Source organism: Pogona vitticeps, chromosome 5, assembly GCF_051106095.1.
Source record: "Pogona vitticeps strain Pit_001003342236 chromosome 5, PviZW2.1, whole genome shotgun sequence".
Classification (NCBI taxonomy): domain Eukaryota; kingdom Metazoa; phylum Chordata; class Lepidosauria; order Squamata; family Agamidae; genus Pogona; species Pogona vitticeps.
The window spans coordinates 100,915,454-100,936,973 of NC_135787.1; the positions used below are offsets into that span (position 1 = coordinate 100,915,454).

General features: G+C 40.6%; 1 protein-coding gene across 2 annotated transcripts in view; it reads left to right on the forward strand.

Moving 5' to 3' along the window:
• The window catches only part of LRP6 (LDL receptor related protein 6), a 161,112-nt gene that overhangs the window by 114,221 nt on the left and 25,371 nt on the right, over window positions 1-21,520 (forward strand). Inside the window, exons 12-19 of one of the 2 annotated variants that reach the window (XM_073000909.2) lie at window positions 826-1,152; window positions 2,903-3,105; window positions 7,583-7,794; window positions 8,308-8,501; window positions 11,124-11,333; window positions 14,310-14,435; window positions 17,133-17,369; window positions 17,664-19,233. In XM_073000909.2, the coding sequence (XP_072857010.1) occupies window positions 826-1,152; window positions 2,903-3,105; window positions 7,583-7,794; window positions 8,308-8,501; window positions 11,124-11,333; window positions 14,310-14,435; window positions 17,133-17,369; window positions 17,664-17,719 (1,565 nt within the window). In that variant the 3' untranslated portion in view covers window positions 17,720-19,233. Of the gene's footprint in view, window positions 1-825; window positions 1,153-2,902; window positions 3,106-7,582; window positions 7,795-8,307; window positions 8,502-11,123; window positions 11,334-14,309; window positions 14,436-17,132; window positions 17,370-17,663; window positions 19,234-21,520 lie in introns of those variants that run through there. The other variant, XM_020785777.3, reaches the window with a different exon arrangement.

Here is a 21,520-nt window from a genome sequence, read left to right on the forward strand (position 1 = left end):
AGTAGGGATGTTCGCAAGACGAGATACCACTGTATTCCAAACAAAGCAAAAACAATGATGTCCAAGTTGATGGTTATTGTAGCTGCTTTTGCAAGGATGTTTCATACATTTGCAATCATAATTTAGAATACATTATGTGCTTTAAAACTGGCAAAGGTTTCTTGGCCAAAGTATTGGCCAAAATCCTGTTGGTATTTACATAAGGATCATATAACCTCCTATGCCGAATTTCAATTCACAATGTGCCAGGATGTGTAGTAGTCATGTGCATGGTTTTATACCTTGGTAAAGGTAAAGGTTCCCCTTGACATTTTTAATCCAGTCATGTCCGACTCTAGGGTACGGTGCTCATCCCGTTTTCAAGCGCTTGTCCAAAGACAGTTTCCGTTGCCACGTGGCCAGCGTGACTAGGGAACACCATTTTACCTTCCCACCGAGGTGGTACCTATTTATCTGCTCTTCATCTGCATGCTTTCGAACTGCTCTTATACCTTATTGTACAGCAAAGATGCACCCGACCATCTCATCAATTAGTTGTGCTAAATTATTCAAATGGCCCACCTATATAATTCTATCATTTTATCCATTTTTGTTCTGTTTACAAGGCTTTATATAATAACATTACATCCCATATTCAGACAGTGTGTTTCGTGCAGTAAAAATCTGTTCCAGGTGTGTTGACAGGGACAAAGAATGAAGTATATATATATATATATATTTGATTAAGACTTCTTTGTGAAGAGGCTTGATTTGTCACATGACGTGCTTTGCTCCCAGTACATTCCATCTTTCTGTTTATTTGTTGCTTTTTAAAAACAAAAACAGGCCTTGACCGTGATGTTATAGCAGATGACCTGCCTCATCCATTTGGTCTGACTCAGTACCAAGATTACATCTATTGGACGGATTGGAGCCGGCGTAGTATTGAACGTGCCAATAAAACCAGTGGCCAGAACAGAACTGTCATCCAAAACCACTTGGATTATGTGATGGATATCCTAGTCTTCCATTCGTCTCGGCAAGCTGGCTGGAATGAGTGTGCTTCCAGTAATGGGCATTGCTCCCATCTGTGTTTGGCAGTGCCCGTGGGTGGTTTTGTCTGTGGATGTCCAGCTCACTACTCTTTGAACTCTGACAATAAAACATGTAGTGGTAAGCCATAAACATAGATGACAGTTTAACTGATGCAGACTACTGAGGTTTTGTGGTTCTGACTTGGGCTGCAAATATTGTAGTACTTTTTAAACTGCAAACCAGAATGAGTTATGTGTGTGGTGGCAGGAAAAGAATGTGCCAAATATCGTCCTATTTTCATCTGTAGTGTAGAGATGCATTGAGATATGCAGTAACCTGATTCATGCAAGATTTTAATGCATGCAAATTTTATAAAATCTTGCTATATCTGTAGCAAAGAAGTTACCGACTTTGTATGTAGTTTCTATCTGGTGTGCTGCCTACTAAAAGAAGAAGAAATAGTTAAAATTGTTGAAGCGTTAGATGTTATGTTTGTCCACTCAGTTTAGTTCAGACCCTCCTTTAATCTGAGACACTCCTATGAGCATTCTGTTTGTTACCATTGTAACATTATATTTACCAGAAGGAATCCTTATCAGGCTCTGCACAGTTGTTTGGTGGTATTAGTGATTCACATATCCACTTCATATTGTTATGTCTGATAGTAAGAGGAGAGCTTCAATAAGACTGCATTCATGCCATCTGTTTTTCAAATGCCAGCTTGCAATGTTGGTGACAGATCAGCTGCATTCTCTAGGATTGTGTCCTTTTCTCTCCATCATGAAAATTTGCTGCTCTCTAATTGCTCCTGAATGACAATTAAGTGTTACATTAATGTAATTATTAACCATGGTTAATATAAGGTAGAGTTCTTTTTAAATTACAGTTTGAAACTATCACTAGAAGGTATACCACTTAACTGTCATTAAGGCTGGAAAAGAAGGATTCACGCCTATGAAAGGGGAGTATAGTTGGAAGGTGTGATATCATGGCCCACTCCCAATCTTTGAATTGTTGCAAAATCACTGCTAGGTCTGCACTTGATCCTTAGAGCAATGGCACAGAACTATATATTCTCAAGAATGAATATTTCTTAAAGAATAAAACAAATAATTCACATTCCCTGGGCTGGAAAAAAAAGACTGGGATAGTAAATGTGCTAGGTGAATTATGCTTTAATCCTAAAAAAGAACTGAGTTTAGAATACATTATGTGTATATGCGCAAGAACTACAAAAGGATGAAAATTATATTTCTGGAGCAAGAAATTGATTTCTTTTTAAATTATGCATGTTATCACAGATATTTTTATAGGAGAGGTATTTTACTTGTGTTTTATTTATTTAATTTTTAATTTTAAATATATTTAACTTTCCTTTCTCCTTAAAAAGGACCTAAGGCAGCTTACAACAATTAAGACAGTATTTAAGTTAGGAATAATGAATATACAATACTAAAAGGTTACAATACCAAAAAAGCAACATTAAAAAAATTAAAACAGTAAAGTACACCAGTGCATTCAGAATCCCCATTCAGGTAGCCAGTCACTCAGAGGAAGCTTGCCTGGAGAGAAAGGTCTTTGCCTGCTTGCAGAAGGACAGTATAGATGAAGCCAGTCTAGCATCCTATGGGAGGGAGTTACAGTGTCCAGGAAAAGCAAGAGAGAAGGCCTTCTCCTATGTTCCCACCTAACACAACTGTGATGGTGGCAGGACTGAGAGGAAGGCCTCCCCTGATTATCTTCACTCAAGCATGCTCAAGAAGGAGCTCATTAGAGAAGGAAGCTTGTTATTAAAAGGTTTTATCAGCACTTAAATTTTATTATTTTTTGTTTAGGAACACTTGCTACCCAAGTTTCACTCCATTTATGTGTCTATTTTGCATTTAAGCCCCTACAAGTTTCTTGCTCTTCAGTCAGAAGAATGCAATCAATCGCATGGTCATAGATGAGCAGCAGAGTCCAGATATCATCCTTCCGATCCACAGCCTTAGGAATGTCCGGGCTATTGACTATGATCCACTGGAAAAGCAACTGTACTGGATAGACTCACGACAAAATGTTATAAGGAGGTCCCAGGAAGATGGTAGTCAGGTACATCACATGGGACTGGTTTTACAGTGTGTTGGGGGGAAACTATGTGGAGCGTTTTTCATGTTTAAAATATTTGACACATAATATAAATAGGTTAAGATACAAATACTTGTATTTATATTTTACCTTCATTGAAGGGAGGTTTTCAGAGGTGTACATAAAAATTAAACATTTAATATAATGCAATAACTTAATCTAAACATAAACCATACATAATGAAATACTTTCACATATTAGAATCTACAGATGTGATTGCACGCTTGTTAGCTGGTGATAGATCAGGTGAACATACTAAGAACATTTCGATTTGAGCGGGAGGAAAGTTAAGTAGTGTTTTAAATCTGTATGTTTATCTTAGTGAAGTGGCTTTTTGGAATTGCAGCTAACATGCACAAATGTAGAGGTGTAAGTCTATGTCCCATAATAATTAGTAAAGCATAGCAATGGATAGGCCATAGTGTGTGCTGCCTATTTCTTGATGCCTTAGAAATGAGAAGGTGATGTTCAGATTTTGCAACATAGAACTGTCATGTAGGGGGAAGATTTCTTTGATATATCATATTTCTTCTGCAACTTATGTTTAAGCTTATGGGTGGGTTTGAATGTATTTATGAATAATCTGGTGAGAAGGGCCAGATTATTCATAAACATGTTTGAACTTGCTTATGGTGTCAAATCCCCTTCACAGATTGCTGCCTTGTCATGGCAAAGGGGCTTGAGTAATTCAGAGAAGCTATGGGCTATGCCATGCAGGGCCACCCAAGACGGACAGGTCATAGTGGAGAGTTCTGACTAAATGCAATCCACCTGGAGCAGGAACTGGCAAGCCACTCCAGTATCTTTGCCAAGAAAACCCCATCAACAGAAACAAAGGGCTAAAATATATGATGCTGGAAGATGAGCCCCTCAGGATGGAAGGTGTCGAACATGCTACTGAGGAAGAGCGGAGGACAAGTACAAGTAGCTCCAGAGCTAATGAAGTGGTTGGGCCAAAACTGAAAGCACCCTCAGCTGTGGACGTGCCTGGAAGTGAAAGGAAAGTCTGATGCTCCAAAGAAAAATACTGCATAGGAACCTGGAATGTAAGATATATTAACCTTGGTAAGCTGGATGTGGTCAAACAGGAGATGGAAAGAAGCTGGGCATCAGTGAACTAAAATGGACGGGAATGGGTGGATTCAATTCAGACAATCATCATATCTACTATTGTGGGCAAGAAACCCATAGAAGACATGGATTAGCCCTGATAGTCAACAAAAGAGAGGGAAATTATTTCAATACGAATCCAAGGCAGTCCTTTCAACATCACAATAATCCAAGTTTATGCACCAACCCCAGCCTGCTGAAGAGGCTGAAATTGGCCAATTCTGTGAAGACTTACAGCACCTTCTAGAACTGACACCAAAGAAAGATGTTCTTGTCATTATAGGGGATTGGAATGCTAAAGTACGGAGTCAAGTGATAAAAGGAACAACAGGTAAGTTTGGCCTTGGAGTTCAAAACAAAGCAGGCCAAAGAGTTTTATCAAGCTGGTCATCGCAAACACTCTTTTCCAAGAGGCGACTCTACACATGGACATCACCAGATGGGCAATACGGAAATCAGATTGATTATATTCTCTGCAACCAAAGATGGAGAAGCTCTATACAGTCAGCAAAAACAAGACCTGGAGCTGATTGTGGCTCTGATCATCAGCTTCTCATAACAAAACTCAAGTTTAAACTGAAGAAAGTAGGAAAAACCACTGGGTTAGTCAGGTATAATCTAAACCAAATCCCTTATTAGTACACAGTGGAAGTGAACAGATTTAAGGAACTAGATTTGGTGGAAAGAGTGCTTGAAGAACTATGGATGGAGGCTCGTAACATTGTACAGGAGCCAGCAACAAAAACCATCCCAAAGAAAAGGAAATGCAAGAAAGAAAGCGGCTATCCAACAGTCTTACAAATAGTAGAGAAGAGAAGGGAAATAAAATGCAAGGGAGATAGGGAAAGTTACAGAAAATTGAATGCAGACTTCCAAAGAATAACAAGGAGAGACGACAGCCTTCTTAAATGAACACTGCAAAGAAATCGAGTAAAATAATAGAAAGGGAAAAACCAGAGATCTGTTCAAAAAAATTGGAGCTAGTAAAGGAACATTTTGTGCAAAGATAGACATGATAAAGGACAAAAATAGTAGGGACCTAACACAAGCAGAAGACATCAAGAAGAGGTGGCAAGAATATGCAGAGGAATTAAACTAGAAAGATCTGGGTGTCCCGGACATCCCAGATAGTGTGGTTGCTGACCTTGAGCCAGACATCTTGAAGAGTGAAGTCAAGTGGGCCTTAGAAAGCTTGTCTAACAACAAAGCCAGTGGAGGTGATGTCATTCCAGTTGAACTATTTAAAATCTTAAAATATGACACTGTTAAGATGCTACATTCAATATGCCAGCAAGTTGGGAAAACTCAGCAGTGGCCAGAGGATTGGAAAAGATCAGTCTACATTCCAATACCAAGGAAAGGCATTGCCAAAGAATGCTCCAATTACCGTATAATTATACTCATTTCACACGCTAGCAAGGTTGTGCTCAAAATCCTCCAAGGTAGGCTTCAGTAGTATGTGGACCAAGAACTCCCAGAAGTATAAACTGGATTTGAAAGGGGCAGAAGAACTAGAGACCAAATTCCTAACATGTACTGGATTATGGAGAAAGCCAGAGGATTCCAGAAAAATATCTACTTCTGCTTCATTGACTGTGCAAAAGCCTTTGACTGTGTGGAGCACAGCAAAGTATGGCAAGTCCTTAAAGAAATGGGAGTGCCAGACCACCTTATCTATCTCCTGAGAAATCTATATGTAGGACAGGAAGGAACAGTTAGAACTGGATATGGAACAACTGATTGGTTCAGAATTGGGAAAGGAGTACAACAAGGCTATATATTGTCCCCTGACTTATTTAATTTATATGCAGAATACATCATGCGGAAGGCTGGACTGGAGGAATCCCAAACCGGAATTAAGATTGCCGGAAGAAATATCAACAACCTCCGATATGCAGGTGATACCACTCTGATGGCAGAAAGTGAGGAGGAATTAAAGAACCTCGTAATGAGGGTGAAAGAGGAGAGCATCAAAAATGGTCTGAAGCTCAACATCCAAAAAACGTAAGATCATGGCCACTGGTCCCACCATCTCCTGGCAAATAGAAGGGGAAGATATGGAGGCAGTGACAGATTTTACTTTCTTCAGCTCCATGATCACTGCAGATGGTGACAGCAACCACAAAATTAAAAGACACCTGCTTCTTGAGAGGAAAGCAATGAGAAACCTAGACAGCATCTTAAAAAGCAAAGACATCACCTTGCCAACAAAAGTCCGCATAGTGAAAGCTATGGTTTTTTCTGTAGCAATGTATGGAGGTGAGAGCTGGACCATAAAGAAAGTTAATCACCGAAGAGTTGATGCTTTTGAATTGTGGTGCTGGAGGAGGCTCTTGAGAGTCCCCAGGACTGCAAGGAGAACCAACCTATCAATTCTGAAGGGAATCAACCCTGAGTGCTCACTGAAGGACAGATCCTGAAGTTGAGACTTCAATACTTTGGCCATCTCATGAGAAGACTCGACTCTCTGGAAAAGAAAGACCCTGATGTTGGGAAAATGTGAAGGCAAGAGGAGAAGGGGACGACACAGGATGAGATGGTTGGACAGTGTCATCGAAGCTACCAACATGAATTTGATCAAACTCCAGGAAGCAGTGGAAGAATGGAGGGCCTGGCGTGCTGTGGTCCATGGGGTCACAAAGAATTGGAAATGGCGTAACAACTAAACAACAACATGGGTTCAAATGTAGGTTGTAGAGAAAATATGAAATGTCGTAGAAATCCTCCCCTTAATCCATGACTAGAGATGGGTTTATTTGTGTACGAATACAAATATCCCCCTACACATGCAGATAATGAGGGTCCGGCACCCTGGGGCCAGGCTGACCACTCACAATTTTGCCGCTACTGCAAGCTCCACAGAACCTTCCTATCGCTCTGTTGCTCGCGGTAGATTAGCCAGTCCTGGCAGAAGGCGGAATGACAAACCTCTCTGCCAGGTTGCAGAGTGGCTAATCCATCACAAGCAACGGAGCGATAGGAAGGCTCAGTAGAGCTCGCAGCAGTGGTGAAATCGTGAGTGGTTGGTCTGGCCCCAGGGGGCTGGACCTTTGTTATCTGCACCTGTGGGAGGATGTTTGTATTCATATATGAATACCCCCATCTCTGTCCATGACATACTGTATTTTTTGTTACAGTTTTCACAGGAGATATTGTGCTTAACATAGTGTATCAGGTTGATGTTTCCACACTAAATAGAACTCTGGTGTGGAACTCTTAACTGTTTTATTGTCTTCAGGAAATCAATCATGTGCTATGCAACTGTATTCTAACTTCTAATTCTGTTCTGACTACTTCATTGAATCAATCTTTTTCTGTCTCTTCACCCTAGAGCTTTACAGTTGTGATGAGTCCAGTTCCCAATCAGAACCTAGACATACAGCCTTATGACTTGAGCATTGATATCTATAGTCGTTATGTTTACTGGACTTGTGAAGCAACAAATGTCATCAATGTCACACACCTGGATGGGAGGCCAATGGGAGTAGTGTTGAAAGGTGACCAAGATAGGCCCAGAGCCATTGTTGTGAATCCAGAGAAGGGGTAGGTGGACTGTCAGAAGAGAAATGCCTGTTTAAGGCTCAGCAGTTAAATCTCCTTTGTGACTTGTTGTTTCCCAGTCATTCTCTCTCTGTGAGGTCATATAAACAGATCTGTGTTTATTTCCTTTTTTAAAATGGACTGACATGGAATCTGTGGTGAAGAATTGAATTGTGCAATTTGTATAATGTCAGCAACTTATGTAATTTTCTGTACTGAATAGGATGCTCACCATGTTGCCTGGTGCCCTTTTGTACCACAAACTATTATGGTTGATGGTCTCAGAAATTGCACCCACCTTCAGCCTTTACACTCATTGAATAAAATCACAACTGTAATGGATATTTAGAGAACCTTACAAATTAAAAATCAGAATCAGAATCTTGATAGTTATGCCTGACAGCCTAATCCCATCAATGTACATTTCAGCATTGAATTGTAGTTAGTTAAGAAGATGTAGGCATTTTCTGTCACACAACAATTCTGTAATTCAATGTTACGACTTTGTTTTTACAGGTACATGTATTTCACCAATCTCCAGGAGAGATCCCCTCCTAAAATAGAAAGGGCAGCATTAGATGGGACTGAACGGGAAGTCCTCTTTTCCAATGGACTGAGCAAACCTATAGCTTTGGCAATTGACAGCCAGTTGGGGAAGCTGTTCTGGGCAGATTCTGACCTGCGAAGGATTGAAAGCAGCGACCTCTCAGGTATAGTTAAAGCATCTTAGGGAATCATGAAGGTAAAAAAACTAACCCTTAATGAAACTGCTTTCATCCTGAAATACTAAATGAACATATGAAGCATCTTTTGGATTTGTACTATCCATGCAAGTTCAGTTGGTGTTGGTGATTAGGGGTACCTTTTGTTGTCTTAGTTCTCCTTGCCCTCAAGGAGAAACCGAGCTTGGCGGTGGGTGATATTGATAATTATAGGCCCGTTGCCAATGTTTCTTTCCTCAGCAAGGTAGTGGAGAGGGTGGTAGCCGATCAGCTGCAGGCTCTTCTGGATGAAACCAGTGCCCTGGATCCATTCCAGTTGGGCTTCAGGCTGTGCTACAGCATGGAAAAGGCATTGGTCGCCCTGTTTGATAGACCTACTGAGGGAGGCCAACAGAGGCAAATTGTCTCTGCTGGTCCTTCTCGATATCTCAGCTGCCTTTGATACCGTTGACCACGATATCCTACTGGGGAAGCTCTCCGAGTTGGGAATTGGTGGCTTGGCTCTTGCCTGGCTCCTTTCCTTCTTGGATGACCGTCCCCAGAAAGTGCAGATTGGAGAGAATTTCTCGGCCCTATGGAGCCTCAATTGTGGGGTTCCACAGGTCTCAATTATCTCTCCAATGCTGTTTAACATCTATATGAGGCCGCTGGGAGGGGTCATCTCGGGGGATGTGGGGCTTCGTGTCATCAGTACGCTGATGATACTCAGCTCTACATCTTTTTTCCAACAACAGTGGATAATTTTTCATCCCTTGAGCACTGCCTGGGGGCTGTTCAGAAATGAAAGAGCCTCGTGGCGTAGTGGTTAAAACGCTGTACTGCAGCTAAAACTGTGCTCACGACCTGGGGTTCAAATCCCAGGTAGCCAGCTCAAGGTTGACTCAGCCTTCTATCCTTCCGAGGTCGGTAAAATGAGTACCCAGCTTGCTGTGGGGGGGCAATGTGTAGCCTGTATAATTAAATTGTAAACCGCCCGGAGAGTGCTTGTAGCGCTATGGGGCGGTATATGTCCATAAATAAATAAATAAATAAATAAATAAATAAATAAATAAATAAATAAATAAATAAATAAATAAATAAATAAATAAATAAATAAATAAATAAATAAATAAATAAATAAAATGGATGCAGGTGAATGGACTGAGGCTGAATCCGGGCAAGACGGACATCCTTCGGGTGGGTGTCCCAGTGATCATTGGTCTGGGAAACTCCCTCTCCTTTGGGGGGGGGGTGACTCTTACCACCAAGAGTGAGGTTTGCAGTTTGGGTGTACATCTGAATCCGACGCTCACCATGGAGACCCTGGTGTCATCAGTGGTCCATTCCACACATTTCCACCTTTGGCGGATTGCCCAGCTGCATCCCTGTCTTGATGTGGGGGCACTCACCACTTTGGTTCATGCACTTGTAGTCTCAAGATTAGACTACTGTAATGCACTTTACGTGGGGCTGCCTTTGAGACTGACACGGAAACTTCAGATGGTAGAGAATGTGGCGGCCAGACTTCTTACAGGGGTGAAAAGGTACCAACATATTTCTCCCACACTGGCAGCCTTGCATTGGCTGCCCATTTGTTTCCACGTTGATTTCAAAGTTCTTACAATTACATATAAAGCCTAAACGGTTTAGGACCTCGATATCTGGCAGAGAGCCTTCTCCCACTCAGTTCTGCCAGAGCCACTCGTTCCTGCCAGGCTAGGCGGCTGAGGGGCCTAACGCCGAGCGAGGTCCGGAAGGAAAGAATGAGGAACAGGGCCGTCTCAGCAGTGGACCCTCGCCTTTGGAACAATTTCCCAGTGGAGATCCGCCCGGCTCCCTCTCTGGTTGTTTTCAGGAATAAACTTAAAACCTGGCTATTTGGGCAGGCTTTCCCTCCTGCCATATCTTAATTTCTTATACTTTCGCCACCTTGGATCTATAATATATATTTTTTGGTTTTGTTTTTAAATTTGTAAACCATCCAGAGTAAACCTTTGGTCTAGATGGGCGGGATAGAAATCCAATAAACAAATAAATAAATAAATAAATTAGACTGGTTGGTCAATTATGCCCTACTTGAAGAAAGCAGGTAGGATTCAAATATATTTAACACTGGATAATGCAATTAAAATGTAAGAAGAAAATTTATAACAGGATTTGTTCTTTACCAGCCACCCTTGTCTAATTAGAACTTTTTTTGTGTGGAATGAAAATATGTTGATACAGATGAATGTAACTGATTTTCTTATTGTAAGCCGCCCAGAGTGGTCGACCAGACCAGATGGGTGGGATATAAATCAAATCAAATCAAATCAAATCAAATCAATCAATCAATCAATCAATCAATCAATCAATCAATCAATCAATCAATCAATAAATAAATAAATAACTTGTTTAAAGTTCTAAAATATCCATACAGAATTCTGTAGTGGACTGGGCTTTCTGCTAAAGCTGTGTGGGAAGAAGCACTTGAAACCATCAGATTCATTGGAGCTCTGACTCTAATCCTAGATGCAGTTTGCAATAACAGTAAAAAATCTTATTATACAAAATGAATACAAAATAAGTCATTGGACAATGTCCTCAGTATTTTTCAGTTTCTCAGCACCCCTTTTTTTTCCTCTTTCACAGGTGCCAATCGAATAGTTTTAGAAGACTCCAACATACTACAACCTATAGGTCTGACTGTATTTGAAAACTGGCTCTACTGGATTGATAGGCATCAACAGATGATTGAAAAAATTGATATGACCCGTCAAGAGGGACGTACAAAAGTTCAGGCTCGTATTGCCCAACTAAGTGATATCCACGCAGTTAAAGAACTCAACATGCAGGAGTTTAGTAAGTGCCATGTGATATTGTGGGGAAGAAGAGCCTATTGTTAAGCATTATTTGTCATAAAGCAATTTCTTTGTTATTACATATCACCATAGTTCAACAGCCTAGTGCAAACCAAATGTCTTGATCCAAGAAAACATTTGCTTCCTTAGGCCCAGTGAATGCTTTGAAGGTACTTGATACAACAACCTTGAATCAGCAGCCTTATTTATTTGAATAACTACCCATGTGGTTACTTGTACTATTTTGGTTGCATGAATGTAAAGCAGAATATAAATTAGGACAGAATTATAATGTGAAGAAAGCAATGCATGATTAAGTGAATTCAGTTTCATGTTTTCTTCTTACTGTATTACATAAAAAGGAACATTTTTGTTGCCGCTAGGTGGTAATGATTGTTAGTGAGGCTGTCTTGTTTAACACAACCAGATCTTTTTATAAACTATTAAAACTTAGAATCCAAGGAAGAACACTTGAGTTCAAAGTGGATATCCCATTCACAGAGCACCTGTTTAGCATGCAGATATTTTCAGTTCCCACCCTGATATCATCACTTAACATACTGTAGATATATGAAGGGTCTGACTCACTCTGAGTTGGGTATACACATCCAGTGGTCAGTTCAGGATCATTGCTGTAACTCAGCAGTTTGGTTTTAAAGTATAGTTATGACTGCCAGGAAAATACTAATCTAGTGGCAATAGCCTCTCCCACAATATTCTAGATACAGTACCTAGCATGTGCCCACCAGTCAGCTATTACTCTTAATGCCTCCCTGCCAGATATTTATTATTTTACTTTATTTTATTTATATTATTTATATGCCACCTTTTTCCCCATATGCATCCCCAATGCATCTCACAGCAGATAAAACAAGATTTTAAAACACCATATAAATATCACATTTAAAAACACATATTAAGCTTTAAAAAAAGTTTAAAACAATTTGAAAACATTTTAAAATATGTAAGTCTAAAACCAACATTCCTGAAACAAAAGTCTTCCAAAGATATACATGGAAGACATCAGGAGATAAAAAATAAACATCAAGTTGGTATTCCTTTACCCATTCTGTTGTTTTGAAAGCAAAATGAACAAGATGTTGTTAGATGACTTAAGGCTAAATATAATATTAGCTCTACCTGGAGTCAGCCATTGAAATAAAAACTCTTGTTAATTATGACTTAAGTCCCATTGATTTAAATTCATTTATTTTAGGCAGCAGTTTTGAAGGGGGAATTTAGCCCTTCTATCCTCCCTTATGCCAAACATTCTGACATTTGATTTGGTTGACACAATGAAGAGTTATTCTGAGCACAGTTGGTTGTTAAATCCCCACTACTTTCACAGGTACATTTGCTAGAGACATGGGACAGGGCGTTCTCTATTACTGTTCCCAGACTCTGGAACTCCCTTCCACAGGAGGCCAAGCTGGGTCCATCTTTGCTGCTCTTCTGAAAGGAGGCAAAAACCTTTCTCTTCAGACAGGCTTTCCCTTAGTGATTGGCTATTCGAGAGGGGTTTTAAATGGAGTGTTATACCTTGTTGCTTGAATCTCTCTCTCTCTCTCTCTCTCTCTCTCTCTCTCTCTCTCTCTCTGTGTGTGTGTGTGTGTGTGTGAATTTTGTTTAGTGCCATATATGTTGATTCTTTTTAAGTAATGATTACCAACTGGGGCATGCACACCCCCAGATGTATGAACCAGGATATATAGAAATACATGAAAAAATTGAATAAAGGCAGGAAAATGCGCATACATCAACAGTGTAAGACAAGATACAAACAAAAGTTGTACAGTAAAGTTAAATTAAGCCTTGTGGCACAGTGGTTAAACTGCTGCACTGCAGCCAAAACTCTGCTCACAACCCGAGTTCATTCCCAGGTAGTCAACTCAGGGTTCACTCAGCCTTCCATCCTTCCGAAGTTGGTAAAATGAGTGCCTAGCTTATAGTCAGGGGGCAAAGTGTAGCCTCCATAATTAAATTGTAAATTGTCTAGAGAGTCCTTTAAGTGCTATGGGGCAGTATAAGCAGCACACTTTGCTTTAAAATTAGTTGAATGTTATGATGAAAGGTGGAATGGTTTTTCTTCATTATTTACCCTTGGGAAAAGCCATGTTCCCTCATTTTGTTATTTTGGTGAATGTGGGGGAATCCCTCCCTAAACAGTATGTTGTGAATACACTGCTACAGCATACATGCTTGGTGACACACCCTCACAGGCTCAGCTTTTTCTCTTCTCTGCTTCACAAACATTTGAGTGCTGTTGTGCCAGTACTGGTGTATACATGTGGGCACCTCAGTCAGTCCTGTGAGCTGTGTTCAATGAGTAAGTTCTTCTTGGTCTTCTGTGATGTATTTACTTGAATTCATAGCATTTTTGAGTTTTAAAGTGAATATATATGCACTGTTTGCTCACGTTGTTATCCCATTGCTTTTTAATGCCATTATCAGGCTATTTATTTACAGTTGCAACATATAAAATTAAAATAACTGCAGCCATATTAATTACAAACATTTTGCTAATATGAAGGGTACAGTTTATGGAAATAGGCTGCCGGGGGTATGCAAGTTTTAAAAGGTGGGGAACCATTGTTTTAAATATTTGTATACTTGCTGTTTTTAGCTTTTAAATATTGTCTTATAATGATATAAGCAAGCCACCTTGGGTTGTTTTTAAGGAGAAAGGTGGGGTAAACATATTTTAAATAAGTAAATAATAAATAAAATGTTATTCATATTTCCATAAAGAAAGCACAGCATTGAAAATAGGTTCTAATGCTGAACTCTGTTAGATCCTCTTTCAAATTTAAGTTTTACCTTTGTTTCCATGGCTTTCAAGAGGTATTATGATGTGAGGTTTCTGAGTATCTGAGGAGGCCCTGTAGAACCTGACTGGTAAGCCAGTAGACTGTCTTTAATTTTTTAAAAAAGTTGTAACACATTAAGCATAGTTTTCTACTCTTTTATGGCTCTACAGGGCAGCACCCCTGTTCCCAAGATAATGGTGGTTGTTCACACATATGTATTGTGAAAGGTGATGGAACCACACGCTGTTCTTGCCCAGTGCACCTTGTTTTGCTTCAGGATGAACTTTCCTGTGGAGGTAAGGCTTTTAAAAAATTGGCAGAGTTTTCTGTTTTATAGCTCAGAACCTGAAACATGCTGTATGAGAAAACCTTTATATAGGCAGTATAGGCGGTATTTCTCATATTAGACATTAACCATCATCCATTTGTAATAAGCTTTATTTCCTTACTTCTTCAGCGTTTGGATTGCAGGAAAAGGTTGGTAGGTGTGATAAGAACGTTTCAGAGCATAGTAATTTTCAAAGTCTAATTCAGTGGTTTGGTCCAGTCATTCTGTTACAGATTTCTTGACCATGGTTAAGAGTAAACTTTCTGTTCATATACTTCTTCTTCCTGCTTCTAATCTGAATGCAGCCTTTTCTTCTTTTTCAGCTTTAAGCATATCTACCATTACATCTGAGCAAGCACTGTCTAACCAGGTTACCTCTAATATAAGCCCTGTAAACTCTCTTCATGCCCTCATTAATGGATACATTTTCTGCAGTAGGAAGCTATTGTATGTTTTAAAGGCAGTTCAGTGTTTCCTTTGTGCCTCTGAAACCTTCTAGAGAAGGGACTTTGAGATTGTAAGGATTTCTAGCCCTAGAACTCACCCAGAATCCACTAGGCAGAATTATGGGACTGAGAGAGGAAAAATCAGAAGGAAAAAAGATCAGTGAGGAAGAAGAAGGGAACGCCCCTTCAGTTGCACTGCTTCCTGGGAATCACTCCAGGAGTCTATAGGGAAGATTGTTTAATGAGAGGCTTCTACAGAGTCTAATGAGTTGCAAGATTGCTCTAGAAGTGTACAAATTTACATTTCAAGAATTTTCAATAATTTGTGTTTGAATACTAGAGCTGAATTGATTCTGTAGTCCTTCCATTTAAAAAACTGCTCCTGTTACCTCAAGTTTTGTTCATTTCAGCAGTAAAATGTAGGCATTTTGTTACTGTTACACAACTGGAAGTCAAAAATCCTTGCCAGTGTACTGTGTATCACCTAAAAATCTAGCAACAGCTGGCATAGCAAGCAATGATATGAATGAGGCAGTGGCACATTGGAACAAGATAATCCAGACGTGTTTTTCCAAGGCATTAAATTCTAGGCTAAAAATGGAACCACTTGGCTTTTTAAAAAGCATTTGGTTTTGGTTTTGGTTTTGTTCTTATAAGAGAGGAAAATTTCTGCACTTAAGACTCCACAAGGCCAGTAGTAACATTCATGTTAACGAAGTGTGAACAGCTGCATTGAGATAGCAGTAGCAATGGGGTGAGGGGATCTCTAAAACAAGACTGACTGAGTGCAACTGTAGAAAGCACATAACTAGACGCTGAGTCATGATCCATCCATCTGCTGTATGTTATATCCATTTTAAAGTTTTCATATAGAATTATTGTAGAACATTGGTATGTGAGTTGTCTTGATGAACACAACTTCTTTGTACTAAATGCAGTAACATTAATATCCAACTGAAATTTATGTCCAAGATACAGTACAGGATTTATGGCACAAGCAAAACCAAAATGAGTGTTCCTTCTTGAGATCTGGGCTCCAGAACTGCAATTTTAATGCTGAATATCTTAGTCCCTTGTAGACTACTGCCATTTTTGCTTCTACCTGCAATGCCTTTAGCTTGCAATGCCTAAACAAGAAGACATGGGCACTTTGAAACTGCAAATCTGACCTGATCTGTGCTTTCAAAGGCATATCTGTAGTTGCTGTGAGAACTGGACTAGATGAACCTTTTTCTGTTCCATTAGGTCAGTTTTTGTTTTCTTTCCTATATATCCAGTTATATATTTAAAAAATACTCTTTCATGAGGCCTATGTAAGAATACATGTAGGTGCCTTCTCATAGCCAAGCTGTGTGTTTCCTGTTATGCATAGTTTTGCCTTGAAGTGTAAGATTTATATTTTTGTTGTAGTTTCAGATTTCCTACATTTGCTAAAGCTGCCCTGTTCTTCCCACACTAGAGTGCAAATTCAGATCTAGGGCCCTGCACTAGCAATTTTGTAAAACAAAAGTGTGTTGGGCCTAGCCCACACAGTGAGGAATGTTGGGATTTGCAGTTCAGCAACATCTGGAGGGCCGCACTTTGCCCAGGTCTGCATACTGACAGAAAAGTTAAAAAGCATTTCAGGAGATGAAACAATCCTAATGACTGCTCTTTGCAGGCACTAATATATAGATAGTGTCATTATTTACGGGGATTGTGGTTGTTTGTATCACACAGATTGCTTTAAATCCTTAGATGTTAGTCTTTTTAAAAGCATTTTATGAAGATTTATTTAGAACAGGGTGCACAGTTGAACAGCAATATGAAGAAAAACTGTATAGACAAGTAGTCATGATAAACAATAAACAAGAACTAAAGAGCAACTTTAAAAGTCCATCTCAGAATGCCAGGTAGATCCTGATATGCACACATTGGTGATTGTGTCAGTTCCATTGTGTAGATCTGACACTAATGTTCAGTCTGTGTAGAGCAGGGCTGAAAACCTATGACCCCCACATACTGAGTACCGCTTCGCTTTGGCCTTGTGCAGCCTGGCCGATGATGATGCATTATGGGGAGTTATTGTTATCTTGAGGGCCAAAGGTTCCCCACCACCTTTTAGAGGTTGGTTGTCCATCCATGTGCAATTCAAACAAAGTAATTTGTTTTCTAGAAATGTGACTTTTAACTTTCCTGCAGGAAAAAAAAGCTACCAAACTTCTTTTTTTTAATAACAGAGCCACCAACCTGCTCCCCGCAACATTTCACATGTTTCACAGGGGAGATTGATTGCATTCCTGTAGCCTGGCGCTGTGATGGATTCACAGAATGTGAAGATGCTAGTGATGAAAAGAATTGTCCTGTGTGTTCAGAGTCCCAGTTCCAGTGTGAGAGTGGACAGTGCATTGATCGAGCCCTTCAGTGCAATGGAGAACCAAATTGCCAGGATAGCTCAGATGAAAAGAAATGTGAAGGTATGATTATTTCCAACATAGAAAAACTTGTAAGAGTGGGAACACAAGCTTGTTTCAAACAATGAATAATCTTCTAGTATACTCAGGAAACAGTAGTGTTCTCCCTACAGTGGTGAAGGGTAGCTATAAATAGGCTGACTGTCTCCCTTATTCCTAAAAGCAGGGATCAAATCATACTTGTCTTTGCAGTCCCCTGCCTATTCCAATCCTGCTTAGATCTAAATCTAAGTAATAAGGTATTGGCAAAGTGCTACCGTTCTTCTTTATTCAGCTTATTTTATCTTTTTCCATCAGTTACCACACAACGTATAGTGAGGATAGAAAAGAAGCCTAAAGGAAGAAGTGCATGAGGAAACAATGCAAACCATGAACACCCCATCTTAGTGGGAAAGGACAGCTCTGCAGTATCACCAGGCTTGTGGGAGAATTGCACCAAGAAGGATTAAGGCAATAAGCGACCAAGGTTATGTTTTCCAGAAACCCAGGGCCCAAGGCTCAAAGTCTGTTTGCCGCAGTACAGTTATCTCCTTGTTTCCAGAGATATCTTCCATCCATGGCAGTTTCCAAGAGTAAAGACTTGGAAATTGTATTACTGTCACTTCATTACGTGAGAAATGGCCAGAACTCAAGAGATATGCTGAGCACAGTGAAGTAAGGTACTCACATGTAATAGCTCAGTGGTTTAGCTGTGGAGCCAGAGGTTGGGAATTGGATTTCCCAGTGTGCCTTGGCAAGGCTAGACTCGCTGATCCATAGACTCCCTTCCACCTCTTCTGTTCTAAGATGAGGATGATTTGCAGATTATTATTCAAAAATACCTGGCACACTCAATCAAAATTATAAAAACATTGACTGGTTTTATATAACAGATACAAGCTTTAATCAAAAAACTAATTATTAAATATCAACATAGTATATATGCTGTTCTTAATATTGCAGATTGTTGTTGTTTACTTTTTCTTCTTCATGGTCTCCATAGATCATACAAATGGGCTTCTGTGTCTGTGCACAGTCTTCGGAACATTCTAGAGCTAGCAGTTTTGGCAATAGCACTGCCCACACTAATGCACATACTCCAGTGAGCCAAACCATTTCCCCTCAGTTCCTTTTTTGTCTGACACCAAAGTAACCTCATAGGAATAAGCAGCTGTTAGCTGAGCTTTTCTCTTAATCCAGCATTTTGTCTCCCTTTTGTCTTTTCCAGCCTCCATTATTTTTCTTTTTGCTTTGATCCACCATCTCTCATCTCCTGATCTGTTCCTCATTTAGCAGGCTCCACTCAGGCCTATGTTCTCCATGTCACTTTTCAAAAAGTGCATCAACTGGGGAAAAGCATCGCTCTCACAGACTGATTCCCAATGCCTTTTTTTTTTGCCTCAGAGAATCTCACTTTATTCAGTCCTGCACAATCTGCAGAGAGTTTATGAAGAGCTTGAGACTTCCAACATGCTAAATTAAGGAACTTCTTTTGGGGAAAGTATTGAAAGAAGCAGAACAGGTGGCCCAAAATAACCCCCTGCATTCTGTCTTCCTCTGGAATCTGCAAGGCACCTTTATCCAAGAAGTCATTTGTTGTATTCCAGGGACCATTTTTAGTCACCCAACACTAATCACCAAGTCCAACTTGATACTGAAATCCCCACTTTCAGCATCAGGCAGGGCTGTTTCTTCCTTTAAGCCAAAGATTGATTCTAAGATACACAAGTCAGCATCTCAAGTTGATCTCTCCAATGATAAGAACACAAAGCATACAAAATCTGTCTCCATGCCTTTTGTCCGTTCTACCTCCTCATCATCAGTGTATCCAACTTTGCCAGAATCAACCCAGACCTCTTTCTTGATTACTCTTTTCTTGCTTCCTCATCTCAATCTGATGATATGAACACTTTGTTAGGACTTAACTCTGATGACTCCTCTCTCTCCAGCCTCTCACGTTGCCTGTATTGACCCTGGAACAGGCTCTGAGTCCATTACTGACTTCTCCCTGAATTGCTGACTACAGTCATCTTTGCTGTTGACCCTAGCATGGCCCTTAACCTCATCTCTGCACGCTCCATCTATGGCTTTGATCTCCTTGAACCAAAAACAATTTTCCACCTTGCTGTTGGACAAAGCCTATCTCAGCTTAATCTCAGGGGACGATATCAGGGATCTCACTCTTTCAGAACCTTGTTATTAGAAGCAACTGGCCTCTGTGTTTGGCAACCCTGGTTTGCAACCCTGAACTTTGCAAGGGCCTTGAGCTTCAGTCCCTTGTCATCCACAACAGGAGACCAGGTTCTGACATTGTTAGTGACATCAAGACTCTCTTCAGTATTGGTATCCACCCCAATACTTCCACCTTCTCTGTACTCATATTGGTGACAGAGTCATCACTGGTATCACAAGCATCTGTGATCACATTGGTATTGCCAGCATTCTTACCTGCCCCACCACCAATCCTGATCTCCATATTGTCACTACCAGTAGAACTACTTACTGTTGGGTGACCACACTGCCATATTGCCTCAACTCTCTTGGTATATCAAGTTTCAATCCAGCATCCCTCATCATCAGCATCACTGGTTTCCATCCTGATCGTGCATCCAGCTTATACTACAACATAGACTGTAATACCGACTGCTCCCCAGCTTAGAGTGCTTTCTTTTGCCCAGGCATTGCCCTGTCACTGCTTTCAGCATCAGCAGTGCAGGACAACTACAGAAGATGCTGCTTCTTGATCTGACAGTGAACCTGGTTTTTGCAATAATACTTTTTTGCCTCCCTCCCCCTTGCCCTTTGCATTTTCATCAGACAACATTTTAGGAGAACCACTCTGTTGTCACCTTCTGACAATTTGTGCTCATACACAGAAAATATCCTACATATAGCAAAATCCCTATAACTGGGATTACAGGGAGCCTCCTGCTCCTATAGTTGACCCAGGTATCAAAGCCCACCAGCTGCTACACCTGTTCTTTTGCCATTCCTGCCCACACTGTCCTCCCTCATTAAATAATCCTGAGCTGAGCCATCACCTGTGCCACCCACATCATGCAAAATCAAAAACCTCTGCCGCATTCAGGAGGCCGGGGCTCATTCCTCTTCCATCACTCAAAACCCAGCTTTATAATAGTTGAAGTTCCCAGTCCCAGAAGCAACTGATGAATTGGCAGTTCACGAGTTGATACGGAAAGGAGAAAAGTCTGGATCAAGGATACGGCCTTTGATGGACAGGGCCTGTTCAGTGTAAAAAGAAGTGAATTCAGGGACCAGTTAGTAAAAACTCACATAATGGCACGGAAAATGAGCTTCCATAGTCAGCATCAAGCCTTTGCCCCAACCAGGCAGTTATGGAGGAAGTCTCATCATACATTCTCCAGAAATTGAACCCCACTGTTTACTTCTCAGTCAGACACCAAACCCTCTATTTCATGGCATAGAGTACTTCCACCCCAAACCCTACCAGACAGTGACACCCAAAGAAGATCAACACTCCCTCAAAGCACTGCTCATACCTCCATTAGTGGTTTCCCTCACCTTTCTTTGGGCCAATCCATCACTAGCAACAGATGGGTTTTTGACCATCATCTATGTAGGGTATGCAGCATGCCTTTCCTCATTTGGCCGCTTACACTGTATCAAGCTGTCTCATAATCACAGCTCTCCTCAGGAAGAATGCAATGTGTAACATGTCTCTATCGCCATATTACTTCATTATCCCAAAATAGGACAAGGGGACTCAGCCCCGGTCTGGGCCTCTGGGATATCAATCAGTATATCCATCCCCCTCCTTCCCCCTTGCCAGAGCACAGAGTGCTACTCCTATCCTCTGAAGATGCCGGCCACAGAGAGTGGTGAAACATTAGGAAGAACAACCTTCAGAACATGGCCAAAGAGCCCGAAAAACCCACAACAACCAGTACATCCATCCTTGGAAGTTTCGGATAGTCACACTATCTTCCATCGTTCCTCTCCAATCCATAGCATATGGTTTGCATCCACAAACCTCGAGGATGTCAGCTTTCAGGTGGCCATACAACCCTCTCATAGACAGTATCCACACTTCATTTTAGGCCACTAGATATACCAGTTAAACATCCTACTTTTCAGTCTTGTCTTGTCACCCTCATGTCTTTATAAAGTATATAGCTCCAGTGGTAGCATTCATG